Consider the following 17682-nt stretch of genomic DNA (forward strand, 5'->3'; position numbering starts at 1 on the left):
TTCTCCCAAATCCACTGACAAACACAAAGAGCAGAGTAGCAAAAGAATGTTCTAGAGCATCTTCGTTGATGCTATTCTGTTTTCAATACGGTTTCTTTAATTCAATTTTGATTTTTATTAAAATCTCTAAAAATGAAGCTTTCAAGAAAAACTTTAGATGATTAAATCAGATTATTCACTTTACTGTTTAAAGGTCTTTTCACTTATTCCAAGAACTGTCCTTATCTGACTTCTCCAGTCGTAAACCTTTTCAATTATGCTAAATATTCCCATCACATCTATAAATATTTGCAGATTTATGTTCTCGCGCCTTTGTATGCCAAACTGTACATATTTAACATTTTGATCTCAAAAATCAACTCTCTCAATCTGTAAGCTACTTTTTGTTGCTCTTCTGTGAACCCACTGCAACATTATACCATTAGCAGAGTTTAAGGTTAGCAAGACGAATTAACTATTGGATGTAACCTCCCACATGTCATGGGTTCCCACGCAGCAGAATCTATACTGAGCTCAACGGTGTGTGTATAAATGAAGAATATATTCTAGAAAGACATCTAACACTAATTATTTTCTCCATGTAGAAACATTCATTCATTTTACATAGGTCATAACTTAGCCCTCCTCCGAACTAAACTGACTGCTCTTCAAGCACCCAAACAAGAGTTTTTCTCCACTCTTCAAAGCTCTATGGCATTCAAACACTGAAATGCTGCAAAACAGAAGACTAGAAACAGCTGCCTTTCAGTAGGTAGCTGATTCTCACGCTGAATGTAGCAAATGTGAACATTTAATTTAAAAATCTGGTATATAAAACCAAGAAGTGTTTCAGAAAATGCTACCGAACTTTCTTATTGTGTAACAAAAATGTCTCTTGCAGCACAGCTGAAGATATATACTGTTTACTCTTTCCCTGGTATGATTTGTAAATATATAATGATCAGAATTTCTCACCCGAACCTGACTGCTGAAGAGGCTGTGTTGCAATTTATTGTAGTGAAAATGTGGGCAACCCTGGAAACTAGAATGGAAATTCTGAAAATTATGTCTGATTTCATTAAGACCCAAAGTTCTACCCACCGAACTGAGGATCTCCTGAGAACCCTCAACATAGTCAAGATTGTTCTTTTCCAGGCTCTAAACACTTTGCTGAAACCAAGTTGGAAAAACTGGATCCTAACTTTAAATATAAAACAATGAAAGGTCTCAAGACTAGGAAGAATGCTGCAGGCTTATTATGAGCTGACGCCTTCTTCACAAAACCAAAACAATTAATGAAATAATATACATTCATGGTACAAAGGAAAATTAATTTGAACCCACAGTTATATGAACTGAGCTGCTGCAGTTCCTTTTTTTTGTCCTCTGACTCAGTTACAAGAACAGAGTCACAGCCTCTGCACTCATCAAGAGATCCACAGCTGATGTTTCATCAGCTGTATAGTGGTTTTAAAACAGGAAGGACGCTGCCTCAAAAATCGAGTAAAAACTATACCTTGTTTATCATCTTGAATTTGTAAATTTAACAGGTAAGAACAGTCTTACATATCTGGCTTTTGAACTTTGCCCAAAAGTGAAGGCAGAATCCCTACTGCACTGTGGATTGACTTCATCTACAAATTCAGACTGCCTCACTACCTTTGATATAAGCAAGACCAAGATTTTCCGACCTTTGTAGATGGCTCTTACTTTAGACACTTTTGTACTGATGCTATAATGGCAAGGGACACAAGGAGACCAACAGGCAACTCACAGCATACAGAGCACACATTAACTTGAAATCTTACCAAATGTGAGGAGTGAAGCAGTATTTTTTTTTTTTTCTGGCATGCTCTCTGCTCTTTCATAAAGGCAATAAAGGAGGACATTCAATGCTCACCAAAATTGGCAGATAATGCCTTTGAGAGCATCAACACGCATAAAGGAGATAGTCCAAGACAATCGAGCTAGCACAAGCTTCAACTGCAGACTTTCTTAGAGCTAAGAGTGTGTCAAAATCAAGAGGTATATGACATGAAACTCTGAACAAAACACTTCCCTTACACTGAACCGTTAGCATCAGACCTTTGCTGGCAGTCTATAATCTCCTGGTAATTGAACTGTTTTGAGGCCTGCAATCACACCAGTAGTCTTGGGGCTAAGAACTGATAAGGAATCAATTAACATGGTATCCCCAATTACAGAAGACAACGAACACAATTTTACTATATAGATTTATCTGCATATTATGGTACATAAATGGTTAAGCAACTGGATCTTTGAATCCCTTCATTGAGCTGTGGGACAGACTGTGAGAACTTTCAACATTCACTCCTTATCTCTTATACCCTATGTCAGGGCTGCTTCAGACACCTACATTCTTGATTATGCCTGATGGGACAATCATCTCCCTGCAAGCATAAACAGGCAGCATCAAGGATTACAGGTAACCCGATCAGAGGTAAACAATTTCCCAGCACAAAGCTGTTCTGCCTGTCTTTTCAGATGTAGGCAACTGAGTGAGCATAGGTTGATCTACACAGTGAAAAACCTTGGAGCAGGTGACGACCATTTACTGACAGAACATCATCTCTTCTGACAGGACAGCTGGTATCTGCATCAGAATTAGGCAACAGATTAGGCACTGCAGCACGTTAAGGGCTGCATCAAGCTAACCACAGATTCCTCTACAGACCAGCACAGATAAAGGTTAAAAAGACCTGCTGTCTGGATTAAATCTATCTTAAGATACACTGAAGAGGAAGTTAATGAAACTTCTCCCTATAAAGCAGAACGCTGTGCACAAGTGGAAGACACAATTTTGGCTATATATTTAGAAAAACAAAAAAGAAACTGAAGTCCCCAGTTGTTGCAGTGATATTTCCCATGCTTCTCTGCTCAAGCAGCTAAATAAAAAAAATACCAATTAAGTTTGGAAGACTTTTACATAAACCATAATCTTTATGTTACAACTGGGGGGGAAGAAAGTGATTTCAGTAACATTTCCTGGTTTTTTTCAGTAAAGGCCTAAGGGAAGAATCAATGTTTAAAGTTTTTTATTTTGCTTTGACTTTTTAAGCCCAGCAGCTATTAAACTATTGTTTCTTACTTGTGTTGAGGTAAAATGTAAAATAAAAACAATAAAAACATAAAAGAAAGGGGGAGAACTCAATCCATAAAATGAAAGCAATGATAACTTTCATTCTGAAATGACAGCTGAGAAGGTAAATTATAAAACACAGTTTCTCATAATGACTAAACAAAAATAGCTCAGCACCTCAGACAGAATTTAAGCAATGAAATCTCAGCAGTAAATCAAAAGGAAATCATATTCAATATTTTAACTGAGCAAGTACAAAATTTGACTTATAATTTGCTGTTATCAAGTCTCAGATACTGGCAGAGATTATCAACAGCCAAAAACCAAAATTTGTTTCATTTAATGATAAATAGTTATCCTTAGCAGCCTGGATGATGACTTATTTCTGCTATTTTTCACTCTAAAATGTAGCATCACATGACAGGTGACCCCTTCTGATGGAGAATCTACACAGGGAAGCACAAGAGTAAAGGAGCGGTGTTACTGACCGAGCCTGTTGTATGGAACAGCCAGCAAGAGCTAATAAGCACTTTAAAAAAAAATGCAATCATGACTTAGCAGACAATACGTACCTAATGTAACAAAGAAAAATAGGTTTGAATAGCTTTTTGACAGGTCTTGCAATAAAACATTTCTGGCAGAAATTTAAATATTACAGTATTTTGTCTCAACTCAGTAAAGCTTTAAGGCACCCTAATTAAAAGCAGTCACATCTTTAACTCCACCCCCAATCAGCAAATCACAAAGTTTCCACTGACTTAAACGCTGATCAGTATGATGAACAGGCAAAGAATGAATCACATGCATACAATATGAGCTGAAGCACTTGGCTGAATTGGAGCTACTATATACAGCACCTGCTGCTACAAGACTTGTAGAACTGTACACAGCTGAACAACACATACATTCTACATTTGAATTAGCACCTCAATCTGTTTTTAAGGTTTTCAGGATTAAATACTTTCCTCATATAATAAATTCCTGAGAAGAGATTGACAAGGCAGGGGTAGGATAACCTTGACTTACACAAAACGCAGCTGGAGAAACCTAGCACAAAAAACCAGTTTACCAACAAGAGTTTCAAATAAAAGCATTATGTTGTATTTGGAGCTGTTATGGAAGCTTGGCAGCTTCACACTCAAGCTACTCTGTGACTATAGGAAAGTAACCGCAATGAACCAAAAAGCAGTCATCCTGTCCATCTAGCGGTATACACAGAGTGCAAGGCTCCTATGACAAGGAACGAAAAGGACTATGCATGCAAATAATCAATGAAAACTGAGTATTTTAACCTGTATAATGAATCTTCCTGAAAACAATTTAAAAGTAGATGCTGTAGTACTTCCAGGCTGATAAAGAAATATCACTTATTACTCCTTGAAAACCTTACAAAGGCCTAAGGATGTGCCGCTGCAGGGACGAACTCTGAACATCATTAATAAAGTTCCCGGCATTTTGCAAACAGCTGTTCTGGGTACTATGTTCTGACTTCGCAAGCAGCATTAGATCTACCTTACTAGAGCACTATTCCTAAAAGAATAAAATTATGCCTGTCATGCCATACTTTCAAGCAGCAAAATGCTTAATGAACTTGCTTACCAATAAAGCCATAAAAAGAGACCTAAATCTGTGTAGGAGCTGAACACAATCTACTAAAAAAAAAAAATCCTGTCTCATTTTAAAATTTTTTTTACAAAAACTATTTCAGTGTTTCATTATCTTTGCCTAACCTAAAATTCCCTTGCTATATGCAAAGGTCATAATTTAATGTATTACTTGCTGTGAAAAACAGATAACTAACCTCTTGGAAGTGCCATTTATGTAATTAAAACCTTAAGTCCCCTGACAGTCTTCTCTTTTGCTTCAGCAAGACTGAGAGTTTCTTTAAACTAACTTTTCAGCTTAAGTCAGATTTTAACACTCTTCTTGCTCTAGACTTTCTCCAGCTTGTCCACTTTTCTTCATGTTTCCCAAGTTCAAGCCCCAAACAGTTCTTGAGATTTTACTTCTTTTGTTCACAGGAACAAAAGAAACAATGTTTTGCAAGCTATTTTGCTTGCATCCTTTGACACTTCTGCAATGGGATGATACTGGTGACTCATTTCTTGCCTTTGAAAATGAAATATGATCCCCATATCTCCCAGGCTTATACTCCCTTCTTGCCTATCTTTGGGTTTTATTTCTAAATTCCACCATGAAAAAGGTCCTGGTACCAACAGAAACCGCTTGGATCAATTAAGTTCACTCTCAACTATTAGTAGTATTGCGTAATTGCACTGATTAATTTCAGAATTTAAACCAAACAAAATGCTTGCTCCCACAACACTTTCTTTTCAATAATCCTGCTACTAGCTAGTTGGTTGCTGATTATTACAAGGGGACTTGTAATAATAGTATACTCTTATCTGATTTCTAACAATTTTTTCTTGTACTAACTCCATCCTTCGTCTAAAAGAGCATTTTCTCCTCCTTGATATTTACACCCCAGAAGTACTTATGCACTGAAACAAAGTCCATTCTCAGTCTTCCTTCTTCCCAACAAACTCAAGCTCATTTATTCATCGTATGAATGACAGCTATTCAAAGGCCACTTCTGGAACTCCCAGAGTTTGAATATATCCCAAATATTTAAAGATTGTGAAGTCTTTAACTACAAACATAGCTGAACATACGCCAACAAAAAATTATTGATTAAGGATTGGTAAAATCATTAACTTACAGAATTAACTTTTCCAAAAGCTGCTTTGCTTAAGCAGTATGTAAAGCAATATAAAATTAATAAACCCACACAGAATAGGAACTGTGTATTTAGCAGTCAATGAAGACAATTTTATCCAAAAAAACCCCCATACAAATTAAACCTGATTGCACCCAGTGGCTGATGAATTTTAGGCAATCACATTTTCATGAGTGTGGCATTTGACCACCATCAAGTGTTGCCGTGGTTTTTAAAAAATCACAACAATATGTGAATCTACTATGTGGCTTACAAGACAAAGGAAGCGCTAAAGGAGAGAATGATTACAATTAATTCCTCACATCCAAAGACAATCATGCATTTTGGGTACGATTCTGTTAGACAAACACAAAATACTGTAATGCACAACCCACCACAACAGCCACAAGATACAGAAAGAAGTCATCAAATTTTACAATAAACAGGAGATATTCTGTCCCTGGTAAAACAAACCATCATGAAAAAATGTTTAAACCTTAGAAACTGTCCAATGCACATGGATTGCTTCAATCATAGCCTGCAGTTAAAGGAGGCTAGACTCCTATATGAGAAATTTCAAAAATTTGTTCATGTAATTCTTTACCTACATGTTGCTGATGTTATTGTAAATTTCCAGCATGGTCTTTAAGTTCTAGACAATATAACAGAGACAGTAAGTTAAACAGACAAGAGTCAAAACAAAGCTTACCTTGATGCTGGAAGGGTACTAACACGTGTAAAGAAAACAGATGGCTCTACTTCTACGTGAAGGCCTAGTGAAAGGTTCCGGTAATATCCTTCAACATGTCCTGGTCCACCAGAGTACTTAAAATTCAAAATGGCTTCCAGCGTCTAGAGAAAAAAAAAGTAAATTACTTATTAGCTATGTTTCATTACTGTGCGTTTCACAAGTTCAATTGAATTAGACCATAGAAGTGATTTACCAACAAAGTTTCAATGCTCTCAAGAATCTGCTTTTCTAAACCATCCATTCTGTTATCTTAAAAAAAAAAAGGGCAATTTAACAACGGCACCTTAGGTGAACAGTTGGGGTTTTTTTTCCTAATCCTTTCAAAAACTGAAGAGTACATAACAAAGTTAGCTGGACTTCCCTTCATATCATTCCTCTCCATACCACATTTAACATAGAAAAAATGAAGAGTTTATTTTTGCTTAGAAGACATTAGGGTTTATCACAAGATATGCTCTTTCATACTTTTGACAAATATTCACCACTTCATTACCCTCATAATCAAATGGAAAGCCTTTGAAGTTTTGGAGTGTGGACAGATGAAGATTATACAAAACTAAAAGTATCTGGTTTCTCAAGAATTCATTGTAAACTCACCTCCATTAACTAATGGATAAAACAACACTGCTGACTAAATCTAGTACATGAACCTTGTCTGTCTTTGACGATCAGTTTATAGAACATGATTGGTTAGCAAGTAGTAAAAATAAGAATGATTCTCTAGCATTAGTCTTATGCATTATACTCAGTAGTACTGAGCCTTTACTTCTGTGATTAAATTTCAGACTTTGTGACTTTTTCCTTAATGAACAGCATGTGGGAAGCTTCCCAGCATACCAGTCCCCACATTATCATCAGTCTTCAAGCTCAGAAGAAACCTTTGATTCATCCAAAGAAATTATGCACCACCTTTTCTTTCCTTACATTCCTGAAATCCTGAAATCTGCTGGAAGCAAGACAAGTGTTTGGGAAATGTCAATGGATATTTTTTTTCCCCTCCGTTTTTATTCTGGTCCCCAGGCAGCTGCTATTGCCACATCTCAGAGAAAGGACAGAGATAGTGACAGACTTCTACCCTAACATGGACATTACCAGATTATGCTGAAGCCTATGTCTAGAAGGACAGCTGTTTCTTAAAAAGATTTAGAAACCATGGCTATCTCTCCTCTTTGATTGTTTTTTTGCTAATTATTTAAAAACAAACAAACAAAAAAACAACCAAAAAACACAACACCAAACCTCAAGTCAACAACTTATCTAGGAAACCAAATATTTATCAGATGTCATCAATCCTCAAGACAGTTAAAGTACTCTCCCTTTCAACTGCAGATTTACAAAACAATTTATGAAACCTGTTAATTTTTTTCAGAAGCTCTAAGGAACAGTCTAGGATTTTCTAACTTACAAAAAGACATCTATGTTTGATACCATGCTGTTTCTAAGTTTGGCTGAAGGAACAGAAACAAGGATACAATCATTTTTTTAAAGTAACCCTAATCTAGTCATTTAAAGAATACCAAAATCAAGAGTTTAACTTTTTGCTGCACATGCACGCTTAAATGTTTTGCCTATTTCCAGCTTTCTCTTAAGTAAAGCGGACTAACTCTAATTTCAAATTTAGTTTCATTAAAATTCATGAGAGTCATCTGGTAATGCAAATAAAAACCTTCACTGGGCACTGTGGACATACCCATCTACTCTGTTTATATCAATTCCTAATTTGTAGTTAATGAACTCAAGTTTATGTTACATCAGGAGAGCTAATCAATATTAAATACAAAAATAAAAAAGCACAAACCCATTCAAAACATACTTCATTCTAATTAACCAGCTGCACTGTTTAATAAAGATCAGAGCCAGACACCCTAAGTCCAGGGATCTGACACTGCTTACATCATAATGTGAGAATGGATTTCAATTTCAATTAGGAAATCTGTGAAAACTCTAGCTATGTATGTTCTGTATGGCAGCTGTAATACAGTATCCTGCTCGGGAAAGCTACTGTGATAGGGATCCATGGTTCATTCTCCACAGGACTATGCCACAAAGCTGCTTTATTCAGCCCAGTCCCATATAATTACAGGTAAATATGCAATAAATGTTAGTTTAAAGGTCACAGAGCATTATCATTCAAGATGCAAAACCCTTCATAACATCCTATACCAAACAAAAAACAAAACCAACCAAACGACAACAACAAAAAACTCACAAAAAAAGGCTAAAAAATACAACCAAGGCATGCCATTGATAAGCCCAGGGGAGTTCAAGGGCATCTTCATAATCTTGGTCCCTGTTGTAGTAAGGAATTTGTCAAAGAAAACTTGCTGATGACACTGTGTGTCCTCCACATACCATGCTAGAAAAGAGGAGAAAAAAACCCAACAGTCTTCTGTTAATCTAGACAACAGGAGGACATCTCACCCACAAGGTAAGGTCTAACTTCAGACTTTCAATACTGAGGACAAAAGCCAATTTCAGTTTCTCTGAGAACCACAGAACATCCAAACCTGTATTTCTTCTCTGGCCATGATAATTTGCAGGGTTCCTAGGAATGTACACACACACACACACAAAGATCAAACATCAGGCAGACTTTACACCAGGACTGTAGACATATGTGTAGGGGCAGTGCATGACTGAAGGAAATAATTTTTTTCAGGAGCCTTCAGGTGATCAGAGAAAGCTTTATTGCTTAGGATTCATATAATATGAACAGAATAAATAAAAAAAAAAATACCACAACAAATTTAATCTCCTTTAAATCCCTCCACGCACACGTACCTTGGAAAGGACTTCAAACACATATAGGAAAGATTGATTTTCTATCTCTAGGATGAGGAAGAAAAACCACCCTACTTTCATAAACTTACAAAGCTCCAATTTAAAACAATTTACCACTCTGTCCCACAGCACCTGCAGAGAACGATCCAAGTGCTACAGCTCCCGACTTAAATAATTTTGTACACTTACTCCAGTGGCCTTGTCAAACCTACACAACGAACAGACTGAGCTGCAGATTCTATTAATCTTTACAAATACCAACAGAATTTATTAGATTTCTCTGAACTGCATCACTGCAGACCAAAAAGAAATGTCAAGGTGTCACTACAAACATGATTGTGCCTGCGGACGATCCATAAAAAAGAAAATGAAGGAAGGACTGGGTGCGGCGGCCTCCCAGGACAGGGAGATAAGGAAAAGAAGCCTATTACTAACTGAATACATCTGGAATTCAAAATATCTACGGACTAGGCGGGAAGGATTCTTGCTTTTAAGCAGAGTTCCATTCTTGAAACTCAGTAGTAAAAATATGGGTAAGTTGTTTAACCTATCCAATGACTCTAGATTGATAATTTTTTTTTTACTGTTTCTTTGGTCTTTCCTTCTATTGGTGAAGGAAAGAAAATGAAAGTGTTTCTGTGTCTAAGTTCCAGGTGAGAAGATCCTTAACCAACAGCACCAGACATTAACACTACCTACTATATTGACAAGAAGTATTTTACAGATAAAACTATCAAAAAAGTCTCATTTTGGTTTCTCTCACACATGTTGTCCTCAAACATTTTCTGCATAGAGCCGGTGCCAGCTTTTTTTAAAAAACAAACAAAAAATCATTCTTTCCAGTCTGTTCCTGGAAATCCTTTGCATATTCACTTTCATAACAGAATTAAAAGCCAAATTAGAAAAGAACTTCTATTTGAGTACTATGCTGCTAATGAAAAGCAAAAAGTTGGACACTGAATTTTTCTAAGTGACAGCAGTTAGCACCCTTCTGCCAATCCCTCAATTGTGACTCTGTCTGAACAGTAATACCTTTTGTATACCGACTTTTAATTGCCAATTCAAACAATTACAATCTACATATCAGACCAATTATTTCTACTGAACTACTATGATAGTACTTCCTACCCAGAAGGAGAGAGTAAAATCTAAAGAGAATTTCTATATAATTCTGCAGAATATTGCTACTTACACAGAAGCTAGAACATGACTGATCTGATAACAGATCTCCTCAAGACAGCTAATGGCACGAGAAACACACACATGAATGGGGAAAGAGCAGCCATGAAGGGAATTTCTTGTGCTGAGAAGTCAAATATGGTGCCCAACCCTTTCTGTATGCTTGTGCTCAAGTCAGGGGGTTGACTGAATATCCCCATCAAGATGCCTCATCCCAGAAAACTGTTCAAATTTGTACATAGCAAAGAACACTATTTTAGCTCAAAAAATTGGCTTGGACCGAAGTATGTTGAGGTATCTATAACTCGGGATATAAGAATCCACCTGCAGAGACACTAATCATTATATGTTGCAGGTAAAGGAAAATAAACATTCCATAGAAGAACACAAAATATTAGCAACTCTCATAAACTGTTTTTACAAGAAAAAGATCCTTCAAGATATGAAAAACATTGAAAGTCATTTTCTCTTAAAAACCAGGAATAATTACTGAACAGCTATATTAGTTATAGTCAACAAAGAAACGACCAACAATGAGAACGATACACACAAGTAGTCAGGAAACTCAAATTTATAGTGATATATTATTAATGAGTAAACAGTCAATAAAATAGTCATATACTTTCCCCTCACTGCAGAAAAATACTTCTAAGCATCTAAGTTTTTTGTTTTATAAAATTTACAAAGTTGGAAACGGTTCAGGTCAGGGGTTCCCAGCTTTAATTCTTACATCGTCTATTTTGCATAGCAGATTTGTTTCTTTATTCTTTGTTTCTCTATTCTTAAGCAATTTTACTAGCAATAACTGATTTTATCCCTGTATCTTGCTACGGGAAGAACCAGAAGATTCCATTTCATTTTTATTCTTACAGTACCACATTGCAACAAATACTGCATTTTGTGTTTCAGACAGCAAAGCAAAATTTTGTCCTCGATTTTTTCCAAACTGGAACATTAATTTTTGAAGTATTTAATATCAGTGGCTTCTCTAATTAAATTAACAAATCATACTCTGTAAGAAAGGCTCACATTTTCAGGTCTTTTGTAAATTCCCTTAGTATAGTAGCAATGAAACTAAGTAGATCTCGACATTTAATACAAGATGAAATGCCAGTACTTAGCTACAGGCAGTTTGCTCCTGAGACTCTGCAGATACTGACTGCAAAAGCTCTGAAGAAATACCAGAACACACCATTGCAGGCTGCCCGTTAAGATACAACATTTTAATAAGGAAGAAAAGAAAAAAAAGAAAAAACAAAACACAAACAAGCAGCAGTATGAGGACCAGACTAAAAATATATAACGTCAAAATATAACCTTTCCATTTTAGTTTCTGAACTGCTTATAGAAAACAATTCTTACTAATCAGTATAATTTCTCATGGGATTAGGGTTTGAAATTTGAAAAATAACTTATTCTCGGTGTGCAATCTTCAAATATACCTTCCCTTAACAAAAAAAAAAAAAATATTACTTGCTCAAGGGTAGACATGTTTTCTTCTAAATCCCATCATACTCCTGATCTGCTTCTCACACAAATTAGCATCAGCAGGACGTGCTTCCTACATTCATGAGTGTTTCGCCATTCTTTCTGACTGTCAGCCCTTTTTCTCATAGGATTCCTTTTATTTTCTCATTTGTTTGGGTGGGATTTTTCCTTAAACAGACTATAAACTCCAATTTTGTTAAATTTTCTCTGCCTCCTTCCTTCTTTCTTCTCCTTCTCTGACCATTCCACTCCCATATTCAACTCTGATGGGCAATCAGTGATATTTATCAGTAATAAAGACAAATAAAAATGCACTACTTCACCAGTTCCATCTCACAAAAGGCACCAGCATACCTCTCTCTAAAAAATTAATTTCTGAGTTTCATCCATTGGGTGCCATGCTTAAATTTTTTTAAGAGCTTTGAGGATTGTGTAAATAAATCACAGACCAGGAATTTCAGCTGCCTAACTAACTAATTAAATTCTCTGGCAGTGTGAAAGAGAAAGCAAATTTCTCAAATTAACCACACACTTTTCAACAGCAGCAGGTAACCCCTAGCAATAAATTTGCTAGTAACAACAGCAAATAGGTGGCCAGCCAAAAGCGTGCTCAAGAGTCCCAGGGTGGCTGACAGGATGGCACCTCACAGCCTCAGCGCGGGGGGGTGCAGTGATGCAGAGCTGGTGGCACCTTCAGGCCTCTGCCCTGCCAGCGCTTCCTCGCTGCTTCTGCGTTACAAGGCCAAGCTCTCCGCAGGGCTGTCGTACTGGCAGAGCCCCACAGGCTCTTTGTGATGCTTCAGGCTGCGGACCAGGGTTCCAAATGGCGTGTTCAAACCTTCTCATGCTCCCTGCTGCCTCAGGCCAGTCTTACTTGCTCACCTTCATTCACACTGAGAAGCCGCATGGTTTATCCCCATCCACACGGCACACCGTTGCCACAGAGTGGACTAGGTGGGGTTTTTTGCCATGGTCAGACTAATTTTTTTATCCTCCTTTCTATATGTGGCTCCATACCTCAATTTCCTATCTTTACTATAAAAATTACCTGGCCTAAGCATTACTGGACCAAACCCAAAAAAATGTCCAGCCTTGGAGACTGCCAGCTTTTGAATCCAAACACATGGGATATGCTGCTCCAGCAACATGGTTCATACAGCAACGCAGTACACTGAACACTGCTGAATCTTTTTTCAGGGGAAGACCAGAATGTAAGCACTGGGAAGGAAATGGAGATGCCTACGTAGTTGAAATCAAGGAAGATGGGACTCAAAATACGTCAAGCTTCCAACTGGACTGATTTGTGAATGTAAAGACTGTCTATGTTTAGGGTTGATCTCATGAGAAAATTCAGTCCTGGCATTTAGAAATGCACACATCTCCGCCTATATATTCACTTGCCTATGAAAACCAGTTTAGATTATCACTTCCTTGAGTTTTAATTTACAGTAGTCTAACAAAAGACAAATACTTGTGATTTTTGCTTGTCTCCCATCACTAAGCCTACAGTCCATGATTCCACAGAGTAACCTGACAAAGGATAAATTCTGTAAAAAAATCAGGCTTGAAGAATAAAATCTGTGTTTAAAAAAAAAAAAAAAAAAAGAGGCAAAACACACCCCCACACCCCACTAGAGATGAAAAGCAGAGAAACTGCTGACTACCTAGAGATTCTATAATTCTTGGGAGGACAAAAATGTCCAATCTAATAGAAAAAAACTCCACCTAATTGTCAATAGTATTGTGTTTTTATTACTCTGTTGATGAGAGCTAAGCAAAGCACCACATAACTGAAATCGGAAAGCTTTCGTGACATACTTTATGGTTTCTGAGATACACATGCTTCTTAGCATTGACTTTTTGGACCAGTGTCTTACTGCAAAACTCAGACCACAGGGACTTAGATGTTGCTATCTTCAAAGCTTCTTCCGTGCAGGAATTCACGTCATCCCCTCAAACACTCCAGACCTTCCTCTACTTGAAATACTGGTATTGCAATGACATTTGGGAGGAGAAGTAGAGTATGTAATTTGTGATAAGGAAAGCACTGAGCCTTTACCACACAAGGTTTATTTCAAGCTGGGTATTATTCCAAAACTGAAAATAATTTAGTCCTCCTCAAAGTCTTCAGTGTCTAGCTCAAATATCAGGCTGCCCAAGGTCCACAGTAAGAAACAACGATCATAGGTGGAATAAATGAACAACCATATCTAAAATTTTCTACCTCTAGGAAACACCATATGGTTCATAAAAAGTAAATTATATCGTAAGTTGAATTGTTACATCAAAATAATCGATGGAATGAGTACACAGTGATTATAATGCAACTTTGCAGAAAGAGATGCATTCATTGCTCTCTCTCATTTGAGAATATTAGTCTTTTCACTTACCACCACCCTTTCTGATTTTCTGATACACAAAATATATTTTAGGTTTTCTGTATCTTTATAAATGATACGATTTTTTTTCCTGTATTTTAAGGAGATAGTAAACAGCCAGGAAAGGACAGAAAGTAAAGTACCTATACATTTCTCTGAATGCAAATCATGAAGCATATCTAAATCTACTGGAATATTTAATTGATCAAGGCAGAATTCCTAATTTTCGCAGATAGGAAAAGGAGACTTTCCCAGTAGATACTGTTCCTTCAAGCACCAAATGGTATAGAAATTGACAGCAAGAGCCCCAATACATGCATTATAAAAAGGATATGTATATGTAATCATCTTGTAGTGCATATGTAATCATCCTCTAGGACTGAACTGCAGCAAGCATTCTCCATACTGATTTTTTTTTCCTCTGTATTCCACTAAAAATTTAAGTGTCAACTACAAAAGCTAGGATAAAATTTTTAATAACCGGTTAAGTAACAAAATACATTGTGCCACTGCAGTAAGTCAGACCTTTGTATGTACAAATACAAACAAAGCCCACCTTGTTATTCCTGTTAAACTACTTTATCACTCTAAAGCAAAATTAAATATATTTTTTAGCATGTGTTAATCAGGTGAATTTACACAATCAATCTTTTGAACAAGATGCCTGTTGTGTTTGTGTTTTAGTGCAGTTTTACTCAAGTACACCTACTGCATACTCACCTTCAGTAGCAATTTTTGTGGTATGCCAATGTTTACCTAGCTCATCCATCTACATTTATGTCTAGTTAAGTCCCTGAACAATGAAACTGCTGCATCCCTTTGTAAAAATAGCACAATGGCAATGACAAGTAGCTGAAGCTAAATATAGCTCCTGCAGGCATATGCTGGGAATTAAATAGTACATTTTACCCCTCCTCAATCCTAAATCAGTAAGCTTCAACAAGGAATCTCTAGCGAATACACACTGGAGCTCAATAAATCCCCCTTAAGCTTACAAGGCATATTCTGAATCTGTGCTAGCTAAAAATAGCCGTGTTTATAATGAGAATGGAGATGTGAGCAGAATAATATTAAGTTTAAAGGCAGGCATGCTATAGTTATTCCGCATTAATGAACAGGGTGAATCAAAGGTCATCCTATCAAACAGATATATAGATTGACAGATAAAATACAATAGACAGCAATCTTTTACTGAAGAGCATTCATCTCACATTAAACTGTGCGCTTTCTAATTGGCTGTTGTAGCCACGCTTTCACAAGCTATTTTGTGTTTGTATTTTAGCTAAAGCACAAGCTGTTACTTCCAAAAGATAGAAGAAAGCTAGGAGCATACAGCATTATTCCTCTGAACATTATTCCTTCCTAGAGTTTAATTCCCCTCTGGAAATATTCACAAAGTATAACACATATTTCTTCTTGTAATATTAATCACAGAATTCTGCTTTCTTTAATTAAAGGTAAATTGCATCCAGGCCTCCAGGGCAGTACTATTGCAGCCGAACGCCCAGGTGGCTGATGCACGTTCTTAACTGCCTCAAAGCTTTTACCTCCGTCCATTTAGACACAAGCACTGCTGACCACAGCTATCACAGAATCTTACTCTTGGCTGAGACACAGATGAGAGATTAAAAATAATTTAAATGCAAGTAACTTCTATGTGGAACATTCCCATTGAGAGTTTTCTGTCTACTGACACTAAACTGCAGAACCTCTCAGAAACAAACATGTGTTAGGAAATTAGGCACCCTTGGTTTCTCTTCTTGTAGGACCTGGAAGAATGCAGGGGCAAGTCATCACATGTCCTCAATAACTTCTCCAAAATCCTGCCCTGATTCTGAAGTAGGAAGCTACAAAAGGAGAGTAAATTCAGGGAGAGATGTTGATGAACAAATCACACACACCTTTCGAAGGGGAAATTTCTCTCCACATAGACCAACAACTCAGCCTGGTCCTCCCGGCAGTGGCTATGTAACAGGTTGGTTGCTGTATAGAAGCATCACTGAATGGATTTCCTCAATGAAACCTGTTTATTACACCCTGTAGGCAGAGTCCCCAAGAGTGAAGGCACAAGATGCTGGCAGATAACTTCTCACTACTTGGCCATAACAGTGCAAAGAACATGCATCTAGCATAAACACTCCACATGTCATGAAATCATAAATGAAATAACAAGATAGTATAAAAACAGTCACAACCCCAGAAAGAACACCAGGGAAAAACAACAAAAACAAGTGCTGCACAGGTGACTCCCCAGCTAAAAATGACACATCTGATCAATGTTGCTACTCATCCGCAAGCAGGTCATCTCTCACTTTTGAGAGAGCAAGCACACCACTATTTATAATTGTTATCCACCACATCTTGCTACTGCACACTCAGCAGTCAAGTACTACCTTTCAGTATGTATTTTGACTTAAGCAAATGAGAATTTTAGAAAGGTGTATGTCACTGTTAACGTTTGCAAGTGTGAGCGTGATGTTTTTTTCCCCCAACCCTCCCACCCAGGAAGGAAATCAAAGCAACAACACCAAGCCCAAATAGGCTCATATGCAAAAACCTGAAGTCTCTGGGTAACGCAATGAAGTTTTCCAGTTTAAATTTTCTATGTCAAACACTTCCACACTGTTTCACAATTCCTCAACACTAGCCCATCCCTTCTCTGTTCCTTCTACTTCTACCATGTCATTTGTGAGAAAAGGGGATGAGGCTGCACCCAAAGTGGGGTTAACATAGAAGAAACTTCATGGTTTGCTCTCTATCCCTTTACTTTCTGTTATTCCTAATGTTCTATTTGCCTTTTGCATTGCTGCTACAAATTAAACTAACATCTTCGCAGAATGTCTCATACCTCCAAGATCTCTGTCTTGAATAGCAATGGTTAATTCAGAGCCCATCGTTGTGTATTTGGAATTAAGACTGCATTTCTTCATGTGAGTTACTTCACAAAGCACACGCGGATCAATACAGATCTTCACCTCAAATTTTAACAACTCACCTCTATCACAGAATAAGCCTGTAATCCTTAAAAGTTGGTTTATCATGTATGCTACCCTTGATAAACTTTGACACAATGCTAATCACCCTGTTATCCAGATCCTTTATGAGCATGCACAGGCACAATACAGAGCCAGATAAATTAGGCTGAAGTCCACCTTTCAGTGAGTATACAGGCCATCCATCCTACCTTGAACCAGCTCTTGACTCATGATGAGGCCTCCGCTTTTATCTCACAGCATGTTTGTTTCTCTCAAAACAGAGTGTCTTTTTGGAAGTGTTTTAGGAAATCAAGCCAGCAGTATCCATGATTTTC

General features: G+C 37.1%; 1 protein-coding gene across 7 annotated transcripts in view; it reads right to left on the reverse strand.

Annotated features, from left to right (window-relative positions):
• The window catches only part of TRAPPC9 (trafficking protein particle complex subunit 9), a 508634-nt gene that overhangs the window by 320342 nt on the left and 170610 nt on the right, over positions 1-17682 (reverse strand). For all 7 annotated transcript variants that reach the window (XM_056330195.1, XM_056330194.1, XM_056330196.1 and 4 more), the window contains one exon: positions 6505-6647. In XM_056330195.1, the coding sequence (XP_056186170.1) occupies positions 6505-6647 (143 nt within the window). The remainder of the gene's footprint in view (positions 1-6504; positions 6648-17682) is intronic.

Source organism: Falco biarmicus, chromosome 3, assembly GCF_023638135.1.
Source record: "Falco biarmicus isolate bFalBia1 chromosome 3, bFalBia1.pri, whole genome shotgun sequence".
NCBI lineage: Eukaryota > Metazoa > Chordata > Aves > Falconiformes > Falconidae > Falco > Falco biarmicus.